General features: G+C 30.4%; 1 protein-coding gene across 2 annotated transcripts; it reads right to left on the reverse strand.

The window, feature by feature from the left end:
• Nucleotides 1–761: 761 nt before the first annotated feature.
• On the reverse strand, nt 762–17945 carry LOC129987435 (BTB and MATH domain-containing protein 42-like). Of its 2 annotated transcripts, none has more exons than XM_056095419.1 (2): nt 16361–17945; nt 762–1295 (listed from the first exon to the last, which is right to left on the reverse strand). In XM_056095419.1, the coding sequence occupies exon 1, from the start codon at nt 17849–17851 to the stop codon at nt 16376–16378; it is 1476 nt and encodes a 491-aa protein (XP_055951394.1). In that variant the 5' UTR covers nt 17852–17945; the 3' UTR covers nt 762–1295; nt 16361–16375. The 2 variants fall into 2 exon arrangements, with proteins under 2 accessions (XP_055951394.1, XP_055951393.1); XM_056095418.1 differs by lacking the exon at nt 762–1295 and adding an exon at nt 5449–5630.
• Between the last annotated feature and the right edge of the window lie 3936 nt (nt 17946–21881).

A 21881-nucleotide genomic window follows, 5' to 3' on the forward strand; every position in this document is an offset into this window, starting at 1 on the left:
GTGGGAAAATAAAAAGGAAAAGGAAAAAAAAAAAACTCAAATATCTTATTCCATGTTTGTAAGTGCTGAATTTTCTACTAAAAGGTGGCCTTGAACTGCTGGGTGTGGGGGTATGTAAACAGGTTAATTTTAAAATATTAGCCTAATTGCCAAATTTGTAAAAAATGAAATTCTATAAATTTTAAAATATTGGGATTATAATGTGTGCTTATATTGTGTTGTTGAAATCATTATTAAATATTTAAAATTTAATTACTTATATAAAATGAATTGAAATATTAATTATTTATATAAATTATTATTACATTTCAATTAATAAATCCTGTAAATTAATAATTCTGAATGCCTATATTTGTTTAAAGTTTCTTTTCTTAAAACTTATCGTAATTGAATGGTTTTATTTACATCGTTATTTATTAAGGGTTAAGTGAGGAAATCATTAACTAATAATTATAATGAATTTTCAAGAATTTTATTACGTTTGTTATTTTTTGCGATATGCCTATTAAAAAATAAATGAATGAAAGCATTTTCTAAAACTGAAATGCTCTAGGATTTTTTAGTAAAATGTTTCATTTTTCTACTCATGACAATATCATACTTTTTGTTGGCGTGTTATCTTCGATTGTATTAGGGAGGAGGGAATGGATGTTTGTTTGAATGCTATTCTAATGAGCATGCGCAGTACTTGCGTGTTTAACTTCCTGCATTCAACTGGGCATATATAGTGGAAGAATCGTTTCTGAAAGAAGCGTATCGCTTCTCCAAATAACTTCACTGCTTTTCAAGAGGATAGAATAGTAGTTGGCAAATAACGTGTAAAAGTGGCAAAAGAAAATATGGTTTACTTTCATATGGACCTTGGAAAATGTGAGCAGTTTATGTAGAAAATTGGAACTTCCGAGTTCGTAGTAAATATGACAAGGAAAAACTTTGTGAAAACTGCGGCTGTATCCGAACGGAAATCGAAGTCGAAACAACATAGGAATGTACTTGGCGAAAAAACGCGAATTGCAAAGGTAAGGACGTGGTTGAAATAGATTTCGAATTCGCATTTCTGGGCGTGGACGAATCGGTTCTTCGTTCATGGTATTGGAATAAACAATCGTTTTGAAGAGATCCGGCATCCTGTTCCAAAAAATTGCAAAACGCACTGTTGTGTTCTTAAAAGGAAGCCCGGAGTTTGCACTGCGAAATAGGCTCACAATTCGCTGTTAGATGTGGAAGACACGTGAGGACTTGTATAGCAACGTTTCGCTGATACCTCCATCGGAATCGAGGAGAACTGATATATTCTAAAAAATAAAATTAACTCGTATAAAGATTTCATTGTCTAATGAGCACATAAATATGCTTTTAGGTAATATTTAATTATATTTTATTTCGTGTTGAACAGTAGGATGCTACTGTTAAAAGCAAGACAATTCTTTGATATTTTAAATACAGTTGTTTTCTTTTTGTACAAACGAATAAATGACAAATTTAGATTTATATTTATGAAAAATAATTTCTTGCAGATATATCACACATATATATTTTATTCCGTATATGTAAGATGCTGAATTTTAAAATGAAGGCTTTCTTATACTCATTTGATTCATTGAGTCCTTTCCATTTCTGTATGAAATAATAATTTTCTCTAGAAAATATTTATTACAAACTGGAATCTTGAGCTTCTTTAATTCATCTATACGAGTCGTTACACGATAAAGTTTATTACAGGATGTTTTATTACAGTCATTACACGATAAAGATTTTTTTTTATTTGTATGATGAAGTATTCTTTTTGAGACAAATACTCTGTTACATATTTCATACATTTGAATTTTTTTTCTTTTTGTATGTATATCTTTTTAAAAAAAACTTTATGAACAAATACACTGTTACATATTTCACATGTTTCTCTAGTTGGGGGGGGGGGGGGGGGCAAAATCTTCTTAAAGTAGCATTTGAAGCAAAAATTGTTCTTACATATTTTACAGACCAGAGATTTCGTATGAATAAATGTTCTTCAAAAAAAAAAATTCTTTCATTAAATGATTGTTACATAGTTTACAAATATGTTAGTTTTGAATGACTTAGACAATGTTCCTTTAAGCAATCGTTTATTTTTTTATGTAACGCCATTTTTAATATAACACCATTTTGGTTTAGTTTGAAAAAAGAATTGATATTTAATATTTATTATATTGTTTTCGAGGGAGAAGAAAGCTAGCATTTGTAAGTGGAGGAGTCGGATGCATTTTTTTTTTTTTTTTTGATAGATCACTTATAGAGCATTTTTTGGAAAAAATTGTTGTTTCCAATAATTACATCATTTATGAAAACATTCATATATTCTTTGAGATGTGCTCCAGATTTGACTATCTAACAATGTGCGGACAATGACCGCTTTCAAAATTCGAATCTGAAATACATCACTCACCACAGAAAGATATAAATGTAGAGCAAACTGCGAGATCGAGTACCAAAGCTAATCTAGTACAAGCAACATAGACAGGATTCAAAGTGTTAAGGAAAATAAAACTAGAATTTGAAAAACTGGAGCTATTCAATAAAATCATTACTTTGTGGAAAGGATTTGATCATCAAAGAGGAAGGTGGGGATTAAAATTACCAAAAATAAAACAGGTACGAAAAAGTTTTTTTTTTTTTTTTTTCCAATTCTTAGTCTCGATATTTAGTCCTTGAGGAGCATATAAGTTAATAAAATTTAAATCGTCATTTAAAAAAAACTAACTGCAAAAATTTTCTCATTGGTATTATGTGAGAAGCTAGTTGGGATGATCCTGTTTAATGAATGTTTTGGAATTTCTGTAATCAAATCCGTACAGGCCGAGCTGAGAGGAAGAAGTGATCATCATGCTAGAAGAACGTTTCTTGGAAAATTCAGATAGTGAAAAAAGAACTTAGAGCTAATTTTTAAAAATCTTTATGTTGTTTCTAACGGCTCTTTTCTGGACAAGAGCCATTAGGTTAAGCCAAGGGTACGTCTCTCGTTTTACAGTAGCGCCATCTAGGGAAAAGAGAACGACTTAGCTACACACACGTCACAATCCTTTTTAAGGGGCGGACTTCATTCATGCATTTCATTCACTCATCCACAGATCGTAATTTAGACTTGAATCAGAGAACGATCACCCCCGATCCAGTACCCCTAGTGGTATTGCTCTCGACATGGAGGACTATGCGACCACGAAAAGCGCGTCAGCCACCACACACGCGGGGAATCTTCGGCCGGGGGGGGGGGTTCGAACTCGCAACCCAAGGGACACGAATCCAGCGTCCTACCAACTAGACTATCCCGGCGGCCATAAAGATCTTTATAGTTCCACTGAATGAAAGTCGTTACAGGAAACAAACAAAAATTTTAAACAAATACTCACAAAGAATGATGGACAAAAGAAAAAGTTTGAGCACACAATAAACCGCTCCCCCCCCAAAAAAAAAAAATGGAGAAAGAAAGGAAAGGACCTAAATGTCTAACCAAATGAATCTTTAATCAATTGCATTGGAATACCAGATGCTTTTCTAAGTTTGTCAAAAGCTTTTTTTCTTTTTAGATGGAGAAAGAATATCGGTGCCAAGATTATTTATAGTGACCAAGTTTTGTGAAAGCGTTTTTATTAATTTTTCGAACATTCCAAAGAGCTTATGTATTTGTTATTTCATTTTAACATTACATGTCTGATTGGTGATTCAGTCTTTTCATTCGTTTTGAACACTATGGTTTCCCTCTTTTCATTAATTTATTAATTAATATTATTCGACAGAGTATTTGCTTTGAGTATTTGCAATTGCCTCATAGTTAGATTTCGCCGATTCATTGTAAATATGCCTCTTCTCTGAAACTGTGAAATGATTTCTGTATTTTAATTTCATAATGTTTTGTTCCTTAATATAAAAAGACCACTCCTTAAATGTTACCGAATGATCGCCTTGAAAATTTATACATTTTTGTAGAACTTGACATATTTCAGCATTAATTTCACCACACAAATAATATATATATATATATATATATATATATATATATATATATATATATATATATATATATATATATATATATATATATATATTCCTTTTTTGCAAACACTTGAGGGGGTGCATGAAACTCAAGAACGATGCAGTTTAAACATTAATGTCGCTTCTTCATAAAGGATTGTATTCTTTGATTTGTAAGCCAAATCTTTATATCCCCAGACATGCGATTTTCAAGCATAGTAACAAGAGTAGGTGATGTCATTTTGTTTTAAGAAAAGCCTCTTCCCAACAAGTTCAATTTTGTTATATCTAGTCAACTCTTCAGCAATCTCAAGCAAAGAGACTGTAGTGGGAAAAATGTGTAAATGAAAACGGGAAGTTATATTCTCCCATATAAGTAAGTATATTGCCGCATTGAAGTGATAATCGAATCTCCATGGCCGAATGGTCATGGCACTGGTCTCACAATTAAGGGACCTTGAGTTCGAATCCGCTAGAGACGATAGGATTCATAGTATGTGTAAATATTGAATTACTTGATTTATGTTTTCCTTTATTTCATGTTCCACAAGATACTGGGCATTTCTTTAGTTTACCGAACAAGTGTTCTGGACTTTTCTTACTTTCTCCAGAATAGTATTCTGGAACTTTCCCTGCTAATATAAAAGCTAAAGATTTGTCAGTCACTGTATTCTCAGTTCTGAGTTCAGTTAATAAATTGGTTTAGCTCTACCTCTTGTGTGTCATTGAGTTCTATACTATAGTTCTACGTGATAACATAGTATCTGAAATATTTACTATGATTTATAAATTAAGCAATTGTGGAACAAAATTACTTAATCCTGGGAAGTAAATATAATTTTATCCATGCGAGTATATTTCATATTATGTATATTCGAGTGACGATTAATCTTTTCTTTATTGAAATCTTGAAAGGATTCATTTGTGGAATTCTAAAAGTTCGAATTCACAATGCCATCGTATTCATTTTGTTGAAGACGTTAACAAATTCATTAATGGATTTACCACTCTTGAAAAAAATTTCTGGAGAGGGTTGCATAATGTTTAAAAAATTTTTTAATTCACTGAGGAGCAAATTTAAAAATCCGACACATTCACTTTTGTCTGGCTTTGAGTAAAATTTGAAATCGATAGAAAGAAAAAGGAAAGCCTCATTTGATTTATCACACATTGAAAAAATATTGAAATAATTAAAAAAATAAAGAATATCTCTAGAAAGAAGTGTTGCTACAAAAATTTGCAAATCTTATCGTCACATTACGATACAATTCCAAATTTGAAATTATATATAGTTATATATTATAAATTATATATATAGTTAATAAATATTAATGTTATAAATTATATATATAGATATTTTAATCATAAGTAGTAATAAGCAAATAAAAATCAAATCAAGCAATATTAGCGAACGTATAAAAAAACCGACAATAACATTGATTTAGAAAAAATATTCCCCGGCTAATTTGAATATCTTTATTGGCAACATTCATCACAAATTCATGCATTAAAACAAGCTAAATTTATACATATAGAAATTCTTCATCATTTACAATGGAATAATCAGAGCACAACAATGGAAGAACCGTCATAAATCATGAGACATCAAACAAAACGCAATTCTGAAAGAAAGGAACACGAACATCCAATTAACAATGTATAAAAGAACTAATTCAATGAAAAAAAAAAAAAGAACATATGCATTTTTTAAAAAAGTAGCATTGATTTATTCTCTGTTTTTTAGTATTTAATTTGTAATTCATTTTAATAAATATTAATGAATTAAAAATAGTTTTCTCGGACGTCAAGAAAAAAAGCTGTTTCCCCTCTGTATCTTTGTTATTTATTATCGCATTTTCACAATGCTGGTGTCAATGGAAATGGCTTAAAAGGTTTGTTTCACTTAAAAGGATAAGCATTTTCACAATTTATTAAATTAATTCATTAATCAACCATTTTAGTTGATCCCGCCTTAAGAAATTAACAGCTATTTTAATTTTTACAGCGAACAAAATACATTAACAAAAAAACAAAAAATCTGATTGGTGAGATGCGAATGGAGTAAAGACATTTTAAGCCAGCAAAATTATCTATGTTTATTAAAAAAAAAAAAATGTCTTAATTTTGAGACAATCAACGGCCGCTTCAAAGAAGAAACGGACGTTGACTAGAGATTTATTTCGAGTTGGTCGTTCAAGTCTAAAATAGTAACATTCAAAGTTTAATAACTCAGGCAATTTAGGTTGCAGGACGATGATAATTCTTTTAGTCAAAAGGTTAGTGTATCAAGGTTATTTTATAAAATATGATAAATAATACCAAGGCCTTTATAAAAACTTCATTTCCATAATTTTTTCAGAAAAATATTTATTGATAACATAAGAGATAATTCTTTACAGCATTTAGAGCATTTATTCGATCGGAAGAATATGCCTATCTCTAACGGTTTAGAATTAACTATCAGGCCTTATTTATAGCGGCCATTTTATATTTATAGGTTTTGCCGCTGAAGTGTATCTTTCCTAACGAACTTCACTGATACTGCAGTCCTCTGGTAAAACAACGGCTGGATTACTGAAGAAATAATGTATTATCATGAAAGAAATTTAGTACTAATAAAATGACAATCCGGAATTACAATTTTATATTTGTTTCTAATAATAATAAAAACGAATGTCTGTATCTGTGTGTGTGTTTGTGTGTGTGAGAGAGGGAGAGAGTGTGTGTGTGTTGGCGTCCTGCAATGCATTCCGTTAGACCTAGAATGATCAAAATTGGCGCATATATATTATATAAAGTGAAAATTTGTACCTCGGAGTGAATTTTTTAAAATTTTAATTAATTAAAAAGTAGGTTTTTTTGTTACAATGATATTTTATAAAACTGCTGGGAATTCAGCCGTTTGATATTAGAGTATTGCAGTGGAAATGATGATGAATAGAATAGAATAGAATTGAGCACATGATGAACTATTTACAGATATAACGGGGAAAACTTATAAAAACATAAACGGTCATTACAGGACCTGAGACCAATACCGAAACAAAACATCTTACAAACATAACGACACGTATTTATCTCATGTCTTAATTCTAAAGTTTTTATATTACAGTTGCTAGGTTACATAAATATCAGATACGATACCGATTAAATAGTTAAATGTTTAATGTCACGTGAAGTGATTTATTCATACTAATGACGCACAAAAGCAAGTTCAAAATGCATTGCATCATTTTTTTTAATAAAGTACGGGAGACAAAATAATTTGGAATTTATAACCTTAATGCCGAAATTTCCTAACATTTTTGATAATTAAATTATGTATGAATTTGAAAAGATAATTTGAAATTTTAGTTAATTAAAAATTAGAGGAAATGTTAGCCTTTTTTCATCAGTAATTCTCGAAAATATTAATGCCCCAAAAAAAATCGTTTTGTGGCATTTTTCAAAATTTTTAAAACAATTTTTTTAATGATGCCAATTTAAAAATCTTGTAAATTTTTTTCAGGATGTTGGCTGACCAGTTTTAAAGAATAATAATTTTTTAAAGAATAATAATTTTTTATTAACAGACTGCATTACAGCTTTCAAATTCAAGACTTTTCATTGATTCATCAAATTATTGTTGAAACCTTAAGAAATATTTATTTTGTTTGATTCAGTCAGATTACATAACGAATAGAAAAGTGAAGACACATATCTGAGAAAATTAGAAGATATATGAACCGTTTTTAATAGAACCATGATCTCATGGAATTCGATTCCATTAAGATACTTTATACTATATGTAATGAATAAATATGTGTAAGGGCATTAAAAGAAAACGATTTTAATGCCTATCACAATATAAAATGTTTCCCTGAAGGAACAATGAGCACCAAGTTATGTATAAAATTTTAATGAAAATGAATACGAATATTATTTGTGACGAATCAACTGGTCGCCAAAGGCGGCTAGTTTAAAATCGGTTCAAATAAAGGAAATAGGTCGCCAAAGGCAGCTAGTTTAAAATCTGTTCAAATAAAGGAAATAGAATATGTACAGATATGAGATATATGATTACTAAATTTATTCTGTAAACCCAACATATACTCATTTTAAATTCGAGCAACATTGTCATTTTTTTAGTTAAACGTTTATTTTGTTACATTCGAAATATGAAGATGAAATTTTTGATTAATTATGTTATTTAATACTAGATGCTTTTGGTGAAGCTGATACACTGAAATTATAGAACATGTAAAATTATAATTGAGTCTTTTGTATTAACTTAGACTTAATGAACTCCTCTGCAAATCATCTTTAAACTTCAAAATTTTATAATCACGTAATTCTGCTATTTTAGGAATCTTATGCAGCTATGTGCATTGAGTTATAACTCTCTGAATTTCTGTCTTTCAGTTAAACTCTGAAGTTTAACTGAAACGACTGACTTTGAAGTTTAACTGAAGTATTTTAAACGGGAAATGATTCAATTTGAAAAAAGCTAATAACATGCTTGCTGAATTCGATATACGTTTGAATATATATATATATATATATATATATATATATAATGATATTTTAATTCTAATTTCAATTTAATTAATTTTCACGATTTTATCTTAATTTAGCCCATAGTAGCTTCATTCTAAAATATTCTCTTATTTCGTGATCCAATTCCACTGTCTCTACTTAATTAATTCAAGAGAAGCTTTGTTAAACTGCTGAATCAACTAAAACTAACTTTCCCACACTACGCGTGAAGAGATAAAATACCGCTGATCAGGCAAATTCTTTTTTAAAATCTCCCTGTGTTTCTCCTACCTTCTCCGCGCATGTAACGAAAATCCCTATTGAAATCTCTTAATACCTTAGCACTGTAAAGAAATAATTTCCCTATCAAAATCATAGGTTATATAAGAGCAGGGATAAAATGTCCAAGATCTTTTTCCTCATTTCTTTTTCTGTGTCGCTTTGTGTCTCATCGCTTGTACATATGCGTGCTTCTTCAAAATAAAATAAAACGACGTCACGAAATGAAAAGTATCTTCACTGTCTTCAAACTGCATTCTGTTTCACATAAAATAATGTTACATATTAAAAACTTCCGCTTTTGGCCGCGCTGAGGCGGACGCACAATGTCCGCGTCTTTGCTTGTAAATAATTATGCTTTCCCGATGGATTAAAAAGAATTTTAAAAAGATAAAAAGCCGACAGGATTCGAATTTGTTACATTATATATATATATATATATATATATATAATGGCAAAGAGAATAATCATCCCATATCGAAGTTTTGCATCTATTTTTAATATATCTCATGATTTATATAATTTATTAAAGGATTATTCAATGAAAATTTCTCTAATTATGAAAAAAGAGAAATAATATAAAGTTATTTAATACGGTAATAAACATAATGATGAAATTCTACTAGCAGCAATGCAAACGATTATGGCTCAATTTGCAATAATAACAAAATTGTTGTAAATCGTCTTTGAAAGTTACTTAAACCTAAACAAAGATTATTTTTATGATGACTAAATTGTATAATCGAAAATATAATTTTATGAATTTTAAAGTAACGTAAAATTTATTTTGATGGTGTAATAGTTTCGGAAATTAATGTGGAGAAACACCAAAATCTATCCTAATTTTTAGTTAATTAAAATTTGTAAAAAAAATCATTTCGATGTGCACATTCTTACCTTCCAAAGTGTACATATGCCAAATTTGATAGCTGTAAATCAAAGGGTTTGGCCTGTAGGACGCCAATACACACACACACACACACACATGCAAATTCTTTTTTATTCTTTTTTTCTATTATTTATTTTATTTTATTTTATCTGTATTTAATTTATTTTTATCTTTTCTTTATTTATATATATATATATATATATATATATATATATATATATATATATATATATATATATATATATATATATATATATATATATATATATATATATATATATATATATATATATATATATATATATATATATGTAATATTATTTGTTGTGAAGCATAATGCAGTTTGAAGACAATGAAGAGACTTATTATCTTTTTAAATTCTTTTTAATCCATCGGGTAAGCATAATTATTTACAAGCAGAGACGCGGACAAGACGTCCGCCGCAGCGCAGTGCAAAAGCCAGAGTGGGGAAAAAAAGGGCCGAAATAAATTATCCCTCGCCTTATATAACCTTAGATTTTGATAGGGAAAATATCTGTCCACAGTGCTAATATATTATTAAGATTCTGATAGGGATTTCTGATGCATGTCAATCACATGTAAGGGAAACACAGGGATCTTTTAAGAAAGAATGTGCTTACTGGACATTTTTACCCCTTCATGCCGAACGTGTGAAAGTATCGGCTTTTAGCTGACTAAGTAATTTTATAAAGCTTCTCTTGAATTAATTAAGTAGAGAAAGTGGAATTGGATCACGAAATAAGAGAATATTTTAGAATGAAGTTACTATGGGCTAAATTAAGATAAAATCTTGGAAATTAATTAAATTGAAATTAAAAGTTTAAAATATCATTACATATATATATATATATATATATATATATATATATATATATATATATATATATATTATGTAAACTTCGCTTTTTATCCGCTTTGTGATTGTTACATAGTGATTCACCTGACCCACGACATTTGAGATTTGTTTTGCCAACATTGTTTGTAATATTTAATGAAAATTATTATTACATCGTTATAGGTATTTATACTAAACTTGATGGTGAAATGGCGATGAAAAAGAAAAGTAAAGCCATAATTAACACTAAGTTAACAACAAATGAGTTTAGAACAATATTAATTGTTAATTCTACTTCTAGATGCACCATTTGTGGCAACACTAAGGAATAGCTTCCTTTTTTTGCTTAACTTTATCGAGTTACGGTAATTTTTCTTCCTTCAATAACAATCGTCCAAATACCTAAACAATACATGTATTAACCATACATTTTTTAAAAAATAGTAATGGAGCATCCAGCGATATCAAATGTAGAAAAATCCGAAGAAACGCCGAGTTGGAATCTGACAATTTGAAAAGAAAAGCTGATCGTGAAGCTGCTGCGTTGGCGGAAAAAATTGAAAAATTGAATCAATATTTAGATATTAACACGCATAACTAGAGGACAACATCGATTGGCAATCGAAAACGAGCAGGGATTGAAGCCCCTTAATCTATATCTATACTTATAATAAAGCTCAATGTGTGTATTGGCGCTCTACAGGTCAGATCGTTCGACCTACAGCTACCAAATTTGGCACATGCATACCTTGGAGGTCGGGAATGTGTACCTGGGGTCCCTTTTTTTGAATTTTTCATTAGAATTTCAATTATTAATTAAAAACTAACTTTTCCCGCCAAAAAATCTTTTCATTTCCCCACCGCCAAATGAGTAAGGCTTCAGTTTTTTCCCCCCACGCTAACGAGATTAAACTAAGATATTTTCGGCCGATTATTTCAAATGATTCTGTTTATTTTCTTAGTGTTTGATGCATTTAAAATTAAACATTGTTAATTAATAGATCTTTCAGATTAATTCTGATGTACTTTTGAGTTCAAATAAAACATAATAAAGGATATAAAAATTTCTAATCTGTGTAGTGTTACCTCAACTGGCGTAGAAAATTCACGCATGTGCATTGTTTCTGATTGTTGACCACTCGTACTTTCAACGCGGATACGGACTTGGTTTTGAAGGCGTAACATGTTTTCGTCCGATTATTTCAAACGATTCTGTTTATTTTCTTAGTGTATGATGCGTTTAAAACTAAACAATATTAATTAATCGATCTGTTCATGATGAATCAGAGAAAATTTTGTTGAAAACTTCTTGAGATAGTATATAAATTAAGAAAAATATTCTTTAGTGCCCATAAGGTTTAAATACTCAGCGACTCTGTTTTCAGTACTCAAAAAAAATGCTTCGTTTTAGTAAAAAAAAATATTATATTTATTGCAGTTTAATTATTTCCACTTTAATTTAAAGCATAAATTCTATGGGAGCTAACAGAAAATTAGAGAGATACATATTACGTTACGGCTGAAGGTCTCTATAATATTATGAGAGAATTATATGACTATCAAAATTTGAAGCTTTAATATATTTTGATGAAGAAGCTGTAAAAGTAAGAATTACATAAAATATTTAATTATTAAAATTTTAACGAGCATTAAGATTGCCGAACCGGCTGATCGCCAAAGACAGCTAGTTATTATTATAAATGGTCTTTTATTTTCTTATTGACACATATTCTCAACCATAAAGCGAACATAACTTCTGCTGTTTTTAATAACTTCTGCTATTTTTGAGAAAAATACCATCAATGAAAATAATTTTTCATCCATTTCTGTCTCTAACAATAACTAAGATAAATGTGTGGGCACGCGTGCGCGCTTATATGTATGCGTAGCACTTTATAGAGCGCACCATTTGACTTAGAGGTACCAAACTGGGTACAGATATATTTCAGAGGGTAATAATGAGCACTTCGGAGCAATTTTTAAAATTTTTAATTAATTAAAAATTTAGCTAGATTACGTGGGTTTTTTCGCACTCACTTCCGAGAATAGTATCAGATAAAAAAAAGATTTTTTACACTATTTTGTAATTTAAAAAAATATATGTCTTTTTTGTAAAACCTTTTTTTTTTTTTTTTTTTTGGTAGCTTAATTTTTTTTTTTTTTTTTTTTTTGAATTCCGATTATTTTTATAACGATCTTTTACATTCTGTTTTAATAATATATTCCATTGTTCCAGGGAAATTAAATCGTTTATATTGTTTCATTGGATATTTACTTGCTTTATTATTACATACAAAGGAAAAATTGTGTGTACTATCCGTGATATTACATTTTACAAGAGAAATTGAAGTTTCAGTAAATAGTGACGAAGTTAAAAAATAGATGAATTGGGCGGGTACATTTTAACAGAAATCACTCAAATTTGATTTAATTGGAAATGTTTTTTAATAAAATAATTGAAACAGATGTGAGATTGTTAAAATAACATAGTCTCAATGTTTATCGTAGATTAAAACTGCTTAAAACTAATCTAATGTTTAAAACTAATCTTTGAGAGAATCATGGATATCCAGTCCTAAATCAGATCTACGATTTGGTATTAACATCGCATGCTGAATGTAATCTGTCTAGTTTGTTATGTTTTTGAATTCATCTTGTTACGAGTAAATATACCGGCAAATAAATTTCACAACCAAAAAAATTTTAACCAAAATTTGTTATTGTTTCTAATTGCACTTGTCATCGATAAGCCCACTGACTTTAGAAGTCAGCGATTTTAAGCCAAGAGTGAGTGTCTTGTGTTTTAGTAGCGCCATCTAGGGTCAAAAGTATGACTTATCTACACACACGTCACAATCCTTTTTAAGGGGCGCACTTCATGCATGCATTTCATTCACTCATCCACAGATCGTAATCTTGACCTGAATCAGAGAACGATCACCCCTGTTCCAGTATCCCCAGCGGTATTACTCTCACATGGAGAACTTTGTGACCACGACAGATTTATGCGTGCGCCAGCCACCACACACACACGGAGAATTTTCAGCCAGCGGGGTTCGAACTCGCAACCTAAGGGATGCAAATCCAACGCCCTACCAACCAGGCTATCCCTGCCTCTTAAAATTCTATAATTTAGATTTAAAGACAGATTTTTATCGGCAAATTTCATTCAACTAGAAACTTTCTGCGTAATTAAGATAGAAACTGAGAACTTTCTGAGTTCTCATTTTCACAGAGAAATGAACAGACAAACACAATTTCAAAAATATCAGTGTTGGATTCTAGGAAATCTAAAAAAAAAAAGTACGTTTGCAATTGCATGGACTGACAGACGTTCAGTAAGCAACGGATATTCTTTAAATTTGACACGGATCGATACATGCGACGTTCAAACTGCCTATCAGTCTAGCTCTTTACGTTTTGTAGTTATTATGTTCACTTGCATTCACAGACAGACAGACTTCCTGTACATAGATTTCATTTAAAATGTGTTACCAAGTTTTACCCATCTAGCTCTTTTTGTTTCAAAGTTATCATGTTTACTTTTATTCATGAGAATGGATTTCGTTCAAAATTTCATAGAAATCTACAAATTTGGTCGTAATTCCATATACCAAATTTCAGTCATTTATCTCAAACTGATTTTAATTTATTGTGTGCACAGACAAACATAATGCAAAAAAAAAAAAAAAAAAAAAAAAAAAAAATGCTTTATTTATTTATTTTTGAATCTTTACATCTGGGAAGATCTGAAATGTAAAGATTCGTCGAAATCTTAAGTTCAAATTTTTTAGCGATTATAATACTTCATTTCGTATACGATAAGATAAAAATTAAGAACAGGTGTTAGCACTGACAATCATTTTACAACTTCCAACGGCTATATTGCTCTCATACATGCATTTCAGAGTTTGACTTGACTGGAATACAAGTATCTACACAGTATGCTCCAAAAATTCGTTTATGCTAAAACTATACACCAAATTTCATCTATCAAAGTCATTACATTTTTAAATTATCGAGTTCAATTATATTCGAACAGCCTATGAGACCACTTTGAATGGATCCGTTAAAAATTTAATAGAAATTTACTTATTTTGTGTAAAGACCACGTTTCATCCATGTTGTAACATTCCCTGTTTCCCAGTACTGATAAGACATTTACAGCCAGCTGTATCGTCGCTGCTACTTACTAAACTCCTCGAGATAACCAGATGGTGGATCTTTTCACCTGGGTGGTCTTGCATCTGTTTATTAGCGACTACAGTGAAAGACCACAAGTGGAATTCCTCGTCCAAGAGGTATTGATAGTACTTTCAAAGAGAAAGGGCTGTCCGATCATCTGGATGCTACATGTTTCTCATTGTGAAAGGACCTTCCCACAACCGACTGGCGCCGCTGTGAGAGCATATTGCTGAACCCCGATTGGCCGAAAGAAAGCTCAAATGACCAATGTAAATTAAGAGGCGGAGATTGTCGCCGAAATAAAGTGCGGAGATTTTTTTTTTTAGAAGGAGAGAAGAAACGAATTGCAGGCGGATTGGACTACGCCCACAAGTTCGGAGTCCGAGAACCAACTGAGTTCCAAGAAAGCCTTCGACTTTGACTGTTGTATCTCCTACTACAGGTGTAAATAACTATTTATTTAACCAAGAATAGAACAAGTTGTTCTTTTTTATATATAGGGCTGTAAAATAAAGAATTGTCTGGAAATTCTGCTTCGTTATTTGATCAGTCTAGATCAAGACATTACAATGTAGTTGAAGACATTTTTTGAGTTATTGTTTTCGCAGACAGACAGACATAATTGCATAAGCGTATTTTTCAGTCTCAAAAAGGCTTGAAGCATAGAGATTTATTGAAATTTCGTGGTCGAATTCTATACAATTAAAATTCGTTGACTTCCTACACAAAAATGTAATAAATAACAGTTAAAATAAACCAGGGCAGTGGTCTCCCCAAAATTTTCTCGTATACTCTCTAATAATCTTCTTATACAAGAGAACGCCTTGCATGGCAATAGTGTACAACAATTACGAAATAGTAACTTTTGTACTAAAACTAAAACATTTAAACTAAAAAAAATATTAAGAATTCTTTTTTATTTATATTAAAAAATGTCTACGAATAACTTACATTTTATGCACTGTATTACTTATTTACTTTAATTTATTTAATTTAGCATTTTTACTGAATTTACTGTGTCATCCCACGCGAATTATCTGGCGATTTTTCCTTGGAACGCGTTAATAGTGTCCAAAAATTTAATTTGTGCTTTTCTGAACCAATTGAAACAAAAATTTGGCACAAAACTGCACTTGTAGGCACAAAATCCCGTACCAAATTTGAAATATTTAGCGTTTAAATGTTTCTAAAAGTACAGACCGATAGACAGTCAGCTGTAGTTTGATTTGCCTTGACAGATGTCTACATTATAGATGTTAAATCTGTGTACCAAATTTTATATAACTAGCTCTTTTCGTTTTGTAATTATCGTGTTAACTTATATTCGAACAGCCGAACAAACGGACTTCCTGTGAATATTTAAAAGAAATCTACAAATGTTATCTAAAGACCGTATACCAAATTTCATCCATCTAGTTCACAGCGTTTTTGAGGTAACTTTGTTATATACAGATACAGAGAGGTTTAAACGTGAAGATTCGTCAAAATGTCAAGTTCGAATTTTATTTTAACGATAACTATACTATACTACATTTAGGAGAAATGAAAAAAGTATATTAAAATATAGCTGTGAACGTTTCATTAATAAAATATATTGTAAAATCAAACATGACAAAGGATATGCCTACCTTTCTTATACTTAACTATTCTTTATACTTGAGACGCATCGTTTCAGCGGCTAATTTCACATTCGTCTCCATCAAATGTTCCCATTCTTCAGAATTGATGATATCTTTACCATGTCTTAAGATAAAGTCTTGTACAAAACTTTTCAGATTCCCGTCTTGATGGAGATCGGCCAATACCAGAGCTTCACACGCGTTGTTTAAACACAAGTTCTTTTTCAGGTAGGACGAGCATGCATCCCTCAGTGTGAGGATTTCATATTTATCGGCCGCTTCATACAACTGAGTTGCAGCAGCCCACTCCAATTCTCCGACTTCGGCGCTGTAAATATAACGAAGCATCCTCGAGACAGTGTCTTCACTCAAATCCTCAACTTCGACACTATCTTTAATTCTTTCTTTCATGTCGCTCGAAAACATAGCTTTGAACACCGGAGATCTGGAGCCTAGTATGCATTTGTGGGCAGGATAGCTGTTGTTTCTCGTCTTTAGTTTTACATCTGAGAGAATGGCATCATTCAACATTGATTTGAAATCATCAATTAAGGCATCTTTAAAATTATTATCGGCATCTAAGCAATGATTTTTTGTTTCACTGTTTTCAAAACAGATGGTGCTAATACAGACACTTTCTATTTCTTCCAGTATGGTCCCCGTGGAGAAATTGCACACGCACCATAAGGAAAGAACATCGCTCTTTTCCATCAATTCTGATTTTTTAAGACATATTGATGATTGATTGCTGCCACCAGGCACATCAAAATCGAATTCATCTTTTTGATGATCAAATGTGCTTCCAGAAGTATTAACAGGAAATAACTCGAGTTTACAAGTTTTTATTTCTTTATTTATTGGCGTGACAGCAAAATTAATTTCTTCAGCATTTGGAAACAGATCCAAAGATATTAAATTTTCATCAGTCTCAAATGATTTGATTTCGTAGGTGTGTTTTTCCTTCGATTCTAGATTTCTGAAATTTCCCACTTCCCACAAGAATGACCTTGTCTTAACCACTAAGCAAGTGCGACCTGTCCACTGTATATTTTCCGAGAATTCGCCATCTTTTTTCCATATCCTGCAACGCACAGTAAGAGTGCCTTGCGGTAGATATTCAGATTTTTTTGTATCAAACACTTCTGAACGGCCATATGTAACATCGCTGTATACATCCAACTCATTAGTTCCTAAATCATCTTTTTTCCGATTACATGATAACAGAACTGTGCCATTTGATGCCAAAAGATCGATTTGCCATTCAATTCCTGTCGTTTTCGCTTCTTTTCTGACTGACAATTTAATCAAAGCGAATGTAAGGCAGTTTAAGAGAAACACAGTTCCATTAAAAACAGGATACAATCTCAACAACCATTGCGTTCCTTTCATTTCACTCACTACAAAACGAGGGCTATCAACAAATTTACCGATCTTTTGCGAACAATAACTTGCGTTTTCTATTTTCCAGATGAAAGTGAAACACTTTTTCTCGTTCGCCATTCCTTTCCGAAATAATGGAAGATTACAGAAAAAACAAGTCGTGTATTGTCCCAGCTCAAAAGGAAGGAAAGCTGCTATGTAGAAAGAAGTACAAGCGTCTTTCCGTGTTTTTCTGTTATCTATTTAGTCTTATCTTTAGCATGTGATATTAAAAGGCTGCCAACTGGGCTTGCGCTGAAACATTAAGAAACGGAAATTGATTACGAACTTTTTTTTTATTTGAAAAACTGATAAGAAAGTTAGTTGACGGGATTAAGGGACTTCTTAAATATTTAGACAAGGCAGCTTTTTTTTTTTTACTTTATCGTATACGTATTATATAGAAAGTATAATGATCGTCAAAAAAATTCGAACTTGAGATTTGAGGAATCTTCATGTTTTAGACTTGCCTAAGTTAGAAAAATGCGTTTTTGGGAAGTATCCATCTGTCTGTCTGTCTGTAATAAAAATAACTCAAAAACGCTTTGATCTGGATGAATGAAATTTTGTAAACAGCCTTTATGTCAAGTCAACCATCTAACTCTCCGACCCGCCATGAAAGCCCCCGGATTTAAACCATATAATTGAATGATCGTACCACCGCAACAGCAACACTGGCGGGAACTGTGGTTGAGCCCTAAGGGCCATCACCGGCCACGGTACAACCCTCCCCGAAGGAATTATGTCCCGTCATCGATGGGAGGAGCCAGATCCTCCACCTATTAGTGTACCCTCCAGGGTGGCGAGATCCAACCACCATGCCGGAAGCATCTCATCCTCATTTCGAGGTGCCCCCCCGTAGGGTAGTCTTTATGTCAAATCAAATTTGTAGTTTTCTATCAAATTTTCAGCAAAATCTGTTCAGAGGAAGTCTGTCAGTCCGCTTGTTTATATATAATTTAGCACAATAACTATAAAATGAAGAGAACTAGATAGATAAAATTTGGAAACAATGCGTCTCAAATATAAAGAATAGTCAAGAATAAGAAAGGTAGGTATATCCTTTGTTATGTTTGATTTTACCATACATTTTATCAATTAAATATTCGCAGCTATATTTTAATATAATTTTTTTACTTGACGTAGTAATGGTCAAAAAATACGAACTCGGGATTTTGAGGAATCACCACGTTTAATCTCCTTGTACCTCAAAAACATTTTGAACTAGAAGGATGAAATTTGGTATATGGTTTTTACATTAAATTTGCTGATTTCTATCAAATTATGTGCAAAATCTGTTCAGAGGGCTGTTTGTCCATCTATCCGGCTGTTTGAATCTAAATTAACACGATAATTAGAAAACGGTGAGAGCTGGATAGACAAAATTCAGTACACAGATTTAACATCTATAATGTAGACACCTGTCAAATTTTGAGTCAAATCCAACAACGGGTTGACTGTATGTCGGTCTGTACTTTTAAAAACTTGTAAACACGATAATTCCAAAACGCAATGACTCAAGTATATGACATTTGGTATGGGATTTTGTGCCTACAAGTGCAGTTTTGTGTCAAATTTTTGTTTCAATCGATTCAGAAAAACGTGTCTAAAATACAAATTTGATTTTTGGATGCTATTAACGTATGCCAGGGATTCATCGCCAAATAACTCGCCTAAGATGACACGATAGATTCAATAAAAATGCTAAATTGACGCCAAAGGTTAATATTTCATGACTATTGTGTGCCAATGTTATGCAAGGTGCTCTCTGCGATAGCACTTTCATTATATATTATACGAGAAAGTTTTGTGGAGTTCTACTAAGAAGGGAACATATACGGAACTATTCGTTTATTGAATATTACTCTAATATATTTTATTAAGGAACTATACGTTTATTGAATGAAAACTAAACCAAATAATGTTCATGACCATTTGTTTCATTTATAAATAATTGTATAATAGAATGATTTTTTTTTGTATTTGTAAATATTTTTTTTTGTTGTTGTTGTTACTTTATTTAGCAATAAAATGTAGTCTCAGGGTTTATATATATATGTAATGTTATTTGAATCCTGTCCGCTAAATAATATGTAACATTATTTTGGTTGAAGCAGAATGCAGGTTCGAAGCAGTGAAGAGACTTTGTAGTTTTAATTTCGTTTTATTCTATTCCGAGTGGCAGGTATGATTATTTACAAGAAGGCGCAGTGCGACACAAAAGCAGAAGGCAAAAAAGGACGAACAAATGATCACTAGTCTTATATAACATAGGATTTCTGGCCATGCGCCAATATTCAATACACGTGGTGACCTTTGACACCTTTTCAAGGCCAACGAAAGGGATCACTTTCATTTAATACGTAGTACTGATTGCTCATTATTTTTACTATATATATTTGAGATAAAAATTGAACTATTCAGCTATTGAAAAATAATTAAAACATCATAAACTGAATTGACATATTTTCTAATTTTAGGAATTATTTCTTATATAATTTGGGAATTATTATAAGGAATTTTTGGCTTTTTATTTCTTTCTTAAGATTATCTGAATCAGTTTGGTATTCTGATCTAAATTACTAAGAAAAATTTATTGTTTGATATTTAAATTATCTTGCAGAAGACACAGTACGTGAAAAAAAAAAAAAAACCATCAAGAAAATGATGCATTACACGAAGAATGAATTGAAATTCAAAAAAAGTATTAACTAGCAATAAATAAATTTTAAATAGTTTTATAAAATTTGTGGATTTCTGAAGACAGAAAAAAACAACTAAATAAATTGCAGAGCTTAATTGAATTCACATCCGAAGAAACTAATTTTAGAAAAATTATTTATAAAATTATTCTAAAATTGTATTTTAGTTCTTTTTAAATTTATAATATATAAACATAGCAATAAAAATCTAAAAATCTTTCTTTAGTGTCATTGAAATAGCTGTTTTGTAAAAAACGAATCCGGTAGAAAATACTTTTTGAATAATCGCCTCATTAACATCATAATTTAAATCAATTTACTTTTTTCTTCAAAAAATTATCTAAGCATTTTTTAAATTAAAAATTATTGATTTAAATCATTTTTATAGGATTAGTTTTTGGATATATATAAAGATGTATCAAAAAACTATTAAATTATGTTGTATAAAGAAATTGATTAAATTCTTTACTAAATAGCTTAAAGAGCTATAAAATAAAGATTCTTAAGAAGATACATAGCGGAAAAATCTAATTTTTTTATTAGAGATACTTTAAAATATTTATGTAATTGATTAGTTTTATTTATTAACTTTATTTAAATATTTTCTGAAATAAGAAAATATTCTAAAGCATTGCATATTTTTCAATTATTTAAAGGACATAAAATAAAAAATTTCGCAAAGTTAAAAATAATAAAACAATATAATATTTTATTAATATTTTGGTAAATACTGTAAAGAAAACGTTTTATATAAAGCAGAATAATTTTGTTAAATATGTTTTAGAATTATTTATATTATTACAATAAGCAGCAAGTTTACTAAATAAAATTATTTTGAAACTATTCAATTTGAACAAAATTATCGTTAGCATTTTGTTGGCATAAAAATTTCTTCGCAAACTTATGTTCTTGCTACAATAAACTTTTCTTAAGAATTTCAACATTTTTATTTTCTAGTATTAAATAGATTATAATGAATAGATTATAAAATAGTAATTAATATTTATGATCATTAATATTTATAATTATTATTAGATTATAAATTGGATTAATAATTATATGAATGAAAATAGTTTTACTTTCTCGTTTATGAAGTATAAAAAGAGAACGTATTGTAATCAACAAATCTTCACGTTTCACATCTCCTTGAGTGAGTCACAAAAATACATTTTTAGAATTAGGTCTGTTAATCTGTGAACAAAATAATGCAAAAAAGTTTGAACTAGATGGATGAAGTTTGGTATGTTGTCTTAAACTAATATTGTAGATTTCTATCAAATTTTTAAGAAAATATATTAACAGAAATTATGTCTCTCTGTCTGTTCGAGATTAATCGAACACAGTAATTCAAAAAAGTAACGATTCAAATAAATTAAATTTAGAATACAATTTTAACATTTAAAGTGTAG

The sequence above is a fragment of the Argiope bruennichi genome, chromosome 10 (genome assembly GCF_947563725.1).
Source record: "Argiope bruennichi chromosome 10, qqArgBrue1.1, whole genome shotgun sequence".
Taxonomy (NCBI): Eukaryota; Metazoa; Arthropoda; class Arachnida; order Araneae; family Araneidae; genus Argiope; species Argiope bruennichi.

Coding starts and splice junctions, on each gene's coding strand:
- LOC129987435 (XM_056095419.1), bottom strand. CDS start 17,851: ATGGCGAACGAGAAAAAGTGTTTCACTTTCATCTGGAAAATAGAAAAC.